General features: G+C 33.9%; 1 protein-coding gene across 2 annotated transcripts; it reads left to right on the top strand.

The window, feature by feature from the left end:
- The first annotated feature begins 1,053 nt into the window (after nt 1–1,053).
- On the top strand, nt 1,054–4,449 carry LOC105966449 (uncharacterized). Of its 2 annotated transcripts, none has more exons than XM_088823667.1 (4): nt 1,054–1,205; nt 1,893–2,037; nt 2,133–3,029; nt 3,489–4,449. In XM_088823667.1, the coding sequence occupies exons 2-4, from the start codon at nt 2,008–2,010 to the stop codon at nt 4,251–4,253; spliced, it is 1,692 nt and encodes a 563-aa protein (XP_088679793.1). In that variant the 5' UTR covers nt 1,054–1,205; nt 1,893–2,007; the 3' UTR covers nt 4,254–4,449. The 2 variants fall into 2 exon arrangements, with proteins under 2 accessions (XP_088679793.1, XP_088679792.1); XM_088823666.1 differs by having other exon boundaries at nt 1,076–1,235.
- Nucleotides 4,450–10,439: the final 5,990 nt, after the last annotated feature.

The following is a 10,439-nucleotide window of genomic DNA, read 5'->3' as shown; positions in this document are numbered from 1 at the left end:
TATTCATCAATCGTTTTGAAACTATAAAGTTCAAAATTAAAAATACATTTCACCAACATATTTAAAAAAAATTATTTATTTATCGAAATAAAATATTTACGAAAAAAAATCATTAAGCTATTCCGTTATCAAGTTATCTGAAAATCATACTTTCTTCCAAAATTTTCAACTAATATTTTCAAACAGTTACATAAAAGATCCATCAATCGAATAATTTAGTAATAAAAGCTTATTATTATTATTTTTTTTTTAAGAAAATGTAGGCTTTTTAAATAATCCGGTGTAATTTTTATTTTTCGCACTTTGGCCGCTCGATATTAGGTTGGAGGTTCAAGAAAATAATTTTTTATTTTTTTTTTGCACCCAAAAAAAAAAACACCCATGAAAAATGAAATTGACTTTATTATTCAATTCATGGAGCATTGTGAATAATTTATTGTGTTTTGAGGGTGCAAAATGCTATTATTATTTGTTTAGGGTGCAAAGTATGAAAATGGTATATTTCAAGGGTGCAAAGTGGAATTAAACCTTTTTTATCCCTTGATTTCCGCGCAAACATCCTTCCCCTTCCCCCACTCTCTCTCCTCTGCACATCTTCAAAGCAGCTTCCCAATTTCCTTCTCTACGCTTCTCTCCATTTCCGGCGATATAGTGACTAGATCCGATTTTGGTCGACGTTTATCGGACTTCACCCCAAGATCCGGCCGGCCATCCAACACCTCGAAAAGCACCATGTCAGACAAAAACCGGGGTCTTCCACCAGTTTCCGGTTTGCCGGTTTTTCCGATTGAACCTGCGGTTTTACTCTCTGACCCCGGTTTAAGATTTCTCCGGTTTTCAGCGTTGAACCAGACCGCCAAGATGCCGGGTTGCGGCCGGTCCGGTCCTTTTCTAACAACCATGATTTTTAGTCCATCCTAGTATAGGAAGAGATGAAAAGAAAATAGAAGAATTGACGTGGCAGGCTGTGCTCCCACAAATTCTGGATTCGCCTCAGCAAACATGAAAATCTCCATACCTTTAGTATCCGGATAATAATAATATTATTATTATTATTATGTGGATAAGATTTGTCCCAGCAACTGAAATGCTATTATTTAACTGTATATTTCTCCACAAGACAAATTAAAGGCGTCTAATTAATTACGTGGAGTGCAAATTCCGAGTACTCCTTGAGACAGTCCATGCAAATTCTCTCCGATCAGGTACCAACAATCCATCTCCAGGTGTTATGTGTATGTGCCTCTCTCTCTGCCATTCTCTGTTTTTCCTGGTTTTATTTATTACAACATTTATTTATGTTTACTATCAACTAATTAATTAGTATTTCCATTTTAGCCATTATTAGTAGCCCAGCGGATTTGAGTGTCTGCTAAGTACAACAACTTATTTGTCTTTCTTACTTTCTTGATTTTATTTTTATTTCTAGTACTCTCTTGGTAGTCAGTATACATTAACATTTTATTTGGATGTAGATGAATTTCATTTAGAATTAAAAATATTATTTGGTGAGTGATGGTTGGTGGACATCTAATAAAATGAAAAACTTTATCTAAGTAATTTATTGAGATGTGGCTCATGATGTAATGATGATGAATTGAAGATCGATCTGGGACATGAATTATATGTAGAGAGTAGAGACATTCATTCAAGAATCAGTTAACAACGTATATATGGGAAAGCGATGCAATAATACAGCGCTCGGTAGTAGTACAATGATTCGTTTGTCTCGACCGATTCTTATATATTTTCATTCCTTACGAACTTTAATTATATCATCATGGCCGATAAGATAATTAAATGACAAATTCATTGAAGATCGAAAAATGATAAAATTAATTGTTCATCTGTAGTATAGTAACTAACTCAGCTTGTTTTTTTGTTGGAATTAGCGTTTTGTCCAGAGGATGGGTCCTAATTGCATCTGAGATAAGCCAACCATGGAACTATTTGTAAATACTACCATTTCCCAAGTTTATTATCTCTGCCCTTGCCCTTGCCCTTGCCATGTCTGACAAAACAAATAATAACGCAGAGGTAAGTTTAACTGTCCTTCCTGCGTTCAAATAGAAATTAAGATTTTCTGTTTTTTTTTCTAGTATCTGATCCAGCTGTATGTGTTATTTGTTCAGGAGCCACTCATACAAGAGCAGAAAATAGCCTCATTAAATTCGCGTAATGAATTTCCGTGCTCCATATGCTCGAGCAATAACAGCTGTCAAACAGTTCGTTCAAGAACCAAGTTAATGAATACTCTGATACAAAGGGGAAAACCTCGCGAAGCACATTTCATTTTCAAAGCCTTAAACGAACAAGGGCACAAGCCCACTCTTGTAACATACACTACACTTTTGGCTGCTCTGACGCTCGACAAACGTTTCAAGTCCATTTCTTCTCTCCTTTCTAAGGTCGAAAAAGATGGACTTAAACCCGACTCAATATTCTTCAATGCAATCATCAATGCCTTCTCTGAGTCAGGTAATATGAAAGAGGCCATGAAAACATATACAAGAATGAGAGAGAGTGGTTGTAAACCGACAACTAGCACATTTAACACTTTAATTAAAGGATTTGGAATCATAGGTAAGCCTGAAGAATCTATGAAACTATTAGATGAAATGCTGAAAGAAGAAGTGAAGCCGAGTGACAGGACGTATAATATTCTTGTTCGAGGTTGGTGTAATAAGGGTGATATTGAACAAGCGTGGAGTTTAGTGTATAGAATGATTTCGGATGGAGTTAAACCCGATGCTGTGACATACAACACTATTGCAAAGGCTTATGCTCAGAGAGGTGAAACTGTGAAAGCTGAAGCTATGATTTTTCAAATGCAGCACAAGGGAAAGGTGAAACCGAATGAGCGCACTTGTGGTACTATTGTTAACGGTTACTGCAGGGAAGGTAACTTGACTGATGCATTGAGATTTTTGTATCGAATGAAGGATTTTGGAGTGCCTCCAAATCTTGTTGTTTTCAACTCACTTATCAAAGGATTTATCGATGACTCTGACCCCGATGGGGTTGACGAGGTAAAGGTTTTTTCTTTTTCTTTTTTTCACCTAATTTAGTTTTTTCGCAACCAAATATGTTATCCTTGTAGAAACATTTTTTCATGAATGTTTATAAATTATTCTGTGTTTATTCATCTGCTTACATATTTGTGTTCTTGTCTGCGCTGTTTTACTGGATTACATATACTCAGAAAAAAATAAATGTGTATATTATATAGAGCATATACGCGACGTTAGTTTAATACGAGATCATTTTGTTTGTTTAAGCAAATAATTTCCTGTGTTCTTTTTGGTTGTCATAACAATCCACATTAACTTATACACTTACCATAAATATAAGAGTTAAAGATACAGATTAGTGATTATTGCTTGTTTGTGTTTTCAAGGTTTCTACCCAATACATTGCCTTTTTTTCGATGAAATAAACTTGCTTCACTTATTGTGTGAACATGCATGCTCATTGATTTTGTTGTGCAGGCACTGAGTTTGATGGAAGAATTTGGGGTAAAACCAGACGTAGTAACATTCAGCACCATAATGGATGCATGGAGTTCGGTCGGTCAAATGGAAAAGTGCCAAGAAATATTTGATGACATGGTGAAGGCCGATATTGAACCCGATATCCACACATTCAGTATTCTTGCAAAAGGCTATGTGCGTGCTGGACAGCCCGATAAGGCCGAGAGAGTCTTGAAAATGATGGTCAAATCACGAGTTTACCCTAACGTAGTTATATTCACTACAATCATCAGTGGATGGTGTAGTGCTGGCAAAATGGAATATGCTTTTAGAATCTACAAGAACATGTGCGAAATGGACGTACCTCCAAATCTAAAGACTTACGAGACACTTATATGGGGATACGGAGAAGCTAAACAACCGTGGAAAGCACAAGAGCTTCTCCAAGTTATGGAGGAGAAAGGTGTTTTTCCTCAGACGAAAACTCTACAGTTAGTTTCTGATGCATGGCGATCTATTGGATTTCTCGGTGAAGCCAATAAAATCATAGATGGCTCAGAAGAAGATAATCAGATTAATGTGGGAAAAATTCATTCTTCTTATTTAAATTATAATCCTACTATGGTGGTAAAGGGAAGCATCAAAAGTCGAATGATGCTGAAAACATCGAAGTCTTCTTGTAAGTTTTGCCTGACTAGTACAGTGGCTAAGTCGATTTTGCTTTCGAACACTTGTGGTGGGTTCAAAGCAAAATCTCAGGTGGTGTGGCAGATACAATTTTGATGCCTTGGAAAACAATTATGGGTAGAAATTAGTTTTCGATTATGGTTGATGTTTGTTGAACTGAAACGAATTTTGGGTCTATAGATATGTACATCTACCATTGTATAGCCCCTCATTTAAGAAGATTGTTGTATGGTACCCTCAACATTTTCATCCATATTTTATAGGGGTTTTGGCACTCTCTACCCCTATGTAATCTCTAATTGCCGATAGCTAGGAACGCCTAATGAAAGTTACTTACTCCTGTGAGCTGATCGTGTGTTACACACTTACACTTGCTATTTATGCGACTGGGGTGCAAGTTTTACATGAAAAGACCTAAGTACCTTTTAAATTATTTTTTAAAAATTTATAGATTCACTCCAGAGTTTTCGTAAGCCCCAAAATAAAGTTTTTAAACTTTTCAATTTAGCCCCTAACATTAAAAAAAAAACCCTGTCTCTAAATCAACCCAAAACACGTCTTCCACTAATCTTCATATTCGGCATCGTCTTCAACCTCTCTTACACACAATTGTTGGTGTAGTCCTCATCGGAAAACATCAATCCCCTTCTTCACTCTGACTCTATTCGGCGACTCTTATCTCCAATCATATCCTCTAGCACCGAATTTTTTTTCTATTTTCCTTTGTTTTTTTTTTATGGGTAACAACAGAACAAAATCACAAAGTTTAAATAAGTCATTTTTTTGGGTTTGGGGGAGTTTGCTTCATTCATAATTAGGGGTAGTTTTGTCATTTTACTCAAATCAACGTCCATCGAGAATGCATAAGAGGGTTTGTGCAATTAACTCATAGTTTTTGTCCAAAGAATGTTTTTTTCTAGAAAATAAATGGAAAAGAAATGCATAAGTGACAAGTCCGTTTTCTTAGAGTAAGAGGGTTTGTGCAATTCACTCATATTTTTTTGTCCAAAGAATATTTATTTTCCAGAAAATAAATGGAAAAGAAATGCATAAGTGATAAGTCGGTTTTCTTAGAGTTGGATTTACAACAGTCTTACGACACACATCCAATTGGATTCAAACCCCCCACATCTCACTAAAGACCACCATGGGAGAGGCTGGCTAGTACTACCAAGCTAAACCATATTTGGTTAAAATGAAGTGGGTTTTTAAATATCACTTTGAGTTTCAAAATGTCATTTTGGTTTGGTTGCTTATGTTGGGTATATTATATTATTCCAATGACTTAATTACATTTTATTTGACCCAAAAATACTTTGCTCGATGGCCAAACTCGAATTGCTCGAAAATGCATCGCATTCCTAACCATTGAAATATAACAAATCTGAGAAATAACTAGCAAGAATTATATATAACATGAACTAAAAGTGTAAAAAGTGACTATAATAAATCATGTTAAATAGATTATTAATTATTATATTCATTATTATTAAATAATGTTAATTAAATTATTAACATATGTAATATAATAAAATTTAAATAAAGAAAAAAATTTGAGAGGACTTGATATTAATTCATTTAAATCTTACGATTCAATTCAAATATTTGAATAAAATGTATATGTAAAGTTTTTGATTAAATTTTACTATCTATTATTTGATTCTTACTATTTTTACAAATTAAATTTTATTAATTATTTATAATAAAATAAAATTATAAATATATTATTTAAATTATAAATAGTTAATTTGATTAACACGTCATCATCAATAGTGGAGCCTAATCAATTCAAATCTTTGAATATATATTAAGAATTGAAAGAACGTGAGCTTAATCGATTCAAATCTTACGATTAACAGAGTTATTCTTACGATTTTTTCGAAATATATGTAATTATATTTACGGTAAAATTTAACTAAAATGATATTATACTTTAATTATAAATAGTCAATTCGATTAATATATTCTTGTAAATACTATCTCCCTTTAAAATAGTTTTAAATCAAGTACTAAAAGAAAAATGACAACATTATATTTTGATTCTACTCATCATCTATAGTTTTATTTTAAAGTAGGAAAATTAATTGGACTGAGAGGTACAATCTATTTTTGTTAAAATAGACATCATCAATAATTTTGTTATAAATATGTTATTGTCAATAATTGTGTAGCACCCCCCTTCTAATCGGACGATAAATCGAACCGGTTTATCGGAATACTCATTTATCTAGTGGAAACAAATGATCTCTTTGTAAGTTTTAAAACTTTGGAATGAGACTAAAACGCAATTATAAAAAATGTCTTCTTTAGGACAATTAAAACCTTTGGGATTTTCGAAAACTTTCTTAGGAGTATTTTAGTCGACTGAATGTTTCGTTTGAAAACAAGTTTCGAAAGGAAGATTTTAATCGAGTGCTACACTATCTATCAATCAAATTTTTGGTTCGAAGAGAAATCAGAGTTTTGAAAAGGTATTTTGGTGAATATTTTGAACACTACTAATTGAGGCGTGAAAATAATAAAATTACTAAATGGACAATTTTATAATAAAAGTTGAGTACGATCCATACCGGATTTGAGTTCGAAAGATACGAAAAGGAAATTACTATTACATCACCAAAAAAACCAAAACACTTGGGATCGTTCATAGGCCCTCGTACAACTTCAAAAAACCCGGGCAAGACCTCGACCCGCTACTCGATCCATTCCGGTGGAGGGTTATTAGCACTACTACCTGCAATTAAAAGGCATCTATATGAGCTATAAAGCTCAGTAAGAAATTCGATTAAATATCGAACTTTGAAAATACGTTATAATATGTAATATATAATATTATATAGCCATCCTTACTCATATTCCAAACAACATAAGCCAAACGGTTAATCACATAGTTCACGAAAACACATCATTCGCACACAAACACGTACTTATGCAAAATGACTAAAATGCCTTTTTTATGAAAATCGTGAAAAACACATTTTTCGTTTTATCGGATCCGTGAAAGATTAATTTTTGTACCTGAATAATAAACATGTTACGAGCCCGTTATCACTGAGTGGAATCAAACCACACATTTCATCCTAGTTGGATACCGGCCCTCTATATCCGAGTTGTTTATTATCCGGCATTCCATTAATCTTTCAAATTTAAAAACCGTGAAATTAATGGTTTTCAAAATCATGCTTATAACAATAATATGAGCAACACATAACATCACAAATATCAATCAAGTGCCACAAAACCACACAAATATCACAAATTACCACATATTTATAATTTGGGCAAAAATCCCCAAACTCACACACAAACACACACATACAGCCACACACGGAACACACACACATACACATTCAGCACACACACATATGCAGCCAACACATTTAAAGCATCACATTTAATACTCAAATCATGCTTGAAAAGTAAAGCCTTCTTTATCTTTCATTTAATGAATTTGTTACCACTTTTAGGTAATAATTCATCCCAAATAAATTCCAACAGCAATTAAACCACATCCATGCAGTAAATCAAGGTGCACAATCCCAAGTTTCATCACTCATAAACATTTATTCAAAGACATGGAAATTAAAGCACAAAACATAATAGATGACATGCAAAATGTCCTAATTTTGAAATAATAGCAAACCAATTCCCAAAATTCCCAAATTAAATTCTAGAGCTCTTAACTGATCCAACTTTCAGTTTCCGAAATTATTTTAAATTTTCATAAAGTTTCGAATTTTCTTGGAATTAAAAACTAGAAAAACTTGTTTTTCTTTTAAAAATCCAACACTCAATATAACCTTAATTAACCTTGAAACCTTTATAAAGAAAACTTTTTTCTCCATTTAATACTTGCTGAAAAACTGATTCAAAATTTAGAAATGACTGATTTTTCGAAAATTACAGTTTCGACCCCAAAGTTTCAAGATTTACACATGCAATCACACAAAGTTCAAAATCTCATTTTTCATGAAAAATCCCTAACAATCTGAAATTTTACTTTAATATATGCAGAAACAAAGTTGAAACGTTACTTGAGGCAGAAATTTAAAAAATTACATATTTTACCCCAAAATCTCTAGATCTATACATGCAAGACCACTAGAAGTTCAAAAATTATTTTTTCTTGCAAAACCTTTTTAAATCCGAATTTTTTGTTCAAAAAATGCTGAAAAACAGATTTGAAAACACATTTAGGACTGACTTCTTAAAAATTACAGATTTTACCCAAAAGACTTTAGATCTACACATGCAACCCCATAAAGTTCAAAAATTCATTTTTCTTGCAACCCCCTTTTTTTTTGAAATCCAAAATTTTCAATGCTTTTGGCCAATAAAACTTGTATCTACCCACTACCAACATAAATGATGCATGCAAGAACTAGAAATCAACACTCAACACATCCTTTCCAGTTTTCCCCAAAAAGCCCTAATTTTCTCGAAATCTCTCCAAATCTTTTAATAAATTTTAAAAATCATTTTGATACTATTGAAACCCTTTAATTGCAGCAAAAAATCGAAATTTCTTACCTTATAGTCGAAGAAAAGAAAACAACCGAAGGAAAGAACTTTCAAATAACGAAGTCTAGCCAAGCAACTTTGATTGTGAAGGAGATGGTGTGAGCTTCTAAGAGGAATGTGTTATTACCTCCCGTGAGAAGGCAAGATGTTTTGATGGTGTTCTTGGTGTAATCTAAGTCAAGGGTTAAATAGGGGACCTTCATTTTTGATTTTGGGATTTCTTGAAAATTTGAAGTTGAGGTGGAAAAGAGGAGGCCGACGGTGGAGATGGTGGCTTCAGTGGAGAGAGGAGGAGGAGACAAGTAATTAGGGGCTATGTGTTGAAAGAAAAAAAGATGAAGGGTGTCTCATCATCTTACTAAGTAAGGTGGAGTGTAGGATTAGTGCTAATCATAGCTAAATGCCAAGTGGAAAGTGTTGGGTGCTAAATACCAACACGCAAGTGCACGTATCGCAAACAAGTAGTAAAGTAGACTCGTGAGAGTCGGATGTCGATCCCACAGGGAATACGCAAATTATTTAATCCTAAGTACCAAATTTTGACAATTACGATTTTTATCCAGCCTACGCAAGTTTGTCAAATTAATCAATTAAACAATTAAACTAATTAAGAATGCAAATAATCACGAGAAAATATCAATATAAAACGGATCTAGGATTTTATCTTCCCCCTATGCGATAATTCTTCACCCAATTAATCTTCTATTATGCAAGTTACAATTCCCGATTATTAACCCAAGACACGAAATTACTCATAACCAGCTGTCGCGTGTATTATGAGTCTACATTCATAAAAGATTCACTATATGTCTATGCAAACCTAGTATGAATAAAGCATTAAATAACAAGTCTCGTAAACGGCTACCTAAGGTATTATCTGTATGTCTACGATAATACATGCAATTAACACACTCATCCGGTGAAAACTACTCGAAGGCTCTTCTATCCCTGTTCTAATTATTAAAACGACCTGTCAATCAATTCTAACAATAACCAATAGCAACATAAATTAGCTACGTTCATGCGCTAAATAAGATCAAAATAGAAGAAATAATCGAAGAATTAAACTTGCATTTTTTTTTAAGGGGAGGGGGATGTTTGTTGTCCGCTGTTAACTCTTTCACCAAGAAATCATCTCATAATGTAAATAGCTTCCATTTTTTTTTTCTTCTCTATAATATTTCTTCAAAAGATACAGAGGGAGAAAGAGAGATGATAAATTAGATAGAGAGAAAGGGGTGAGCGATGTATGAGATTTGTTTTCTTATTAATTGAGGGTGCTTATGTCTATATACTAATTATTTTATTTCATTTATATTATTTTTTTTGAGCAACCGATCTATGTCAATATTCATCTACCAACTATGATATCCATCTATGTAAGTCCAGAAATGATGTCTAGCCAATTTTCCTTTATCAAGTACTTTGTCCCAGTGATTAGTAGTTAGTACTATCATTCTCTTCCGAGAGATGCGAGTTCGACACTTGCCTGAAGCATTTTTGGGCAAAAACTCATCAATTATAATTCGGATCCCTGGGTCGGGTCCTCGGGCTGGGTCCAACCGGTAGACCCGCCAAGTCTTGAGTCTGGAAAAGGGGGGCCCGAAATGGACTCATACATTGGCAAGTCCGGGGGGTCTCGAGTCTGGAAAAGTGGGGCCCGGAATCAACTCATCCAATGGCAAGTCCGGTTTCTAGTCGCGGTCATGAGGTAGGTTCAATCATTGGGTCGGGTCTGGGTAAAACACAGCCCGTCCCACG

The sequence above is a fragment of the Erythranthe guttata genome, chromosome 10 (assembly GCF_056151865.1).
Source record: "Erythranthe guttata isolate IM_541 chromosome 10, IM_541, whole genome shotgun sequence".
NCBI classification, from domain to species: domain Eukaryota; kingdom Viridiplantae; phylum Streptophyta; class Magnoliopsida; order Lamiales; family Phrymaceae; genus Erythranthe; species Erythranthe guttata.
The sequence above is the reverse complement of the archived record's forward strand: the minus strand, read 5'-3'. Positions and strand labels throughout refer to the sequence as shown.

Excerpts from the sequence above, each read along its gene's own strand:
- LOC105966449 (XM_088823667.1), top strand. The coding sequence starts at position 2,008 with ATGTCTGACAAAACAAATAATAACGCAGAG. Across the intron at positions 2,038-2,132 it reads AAACAAATAATAACGCAGAG|GAGCCACTCATACAAGAGCA; the intron begins GTAAGTTTAACT and ends TTATTTGTTCAG. Across the intron at positions 3,030-3,488 it reads ACCCCGATGGGGTTGACGAG|GCACTGAGTTTGATGGAAGA; the intron begins GTAAAGGTTTTT and ends TTTGTTGTGCAG.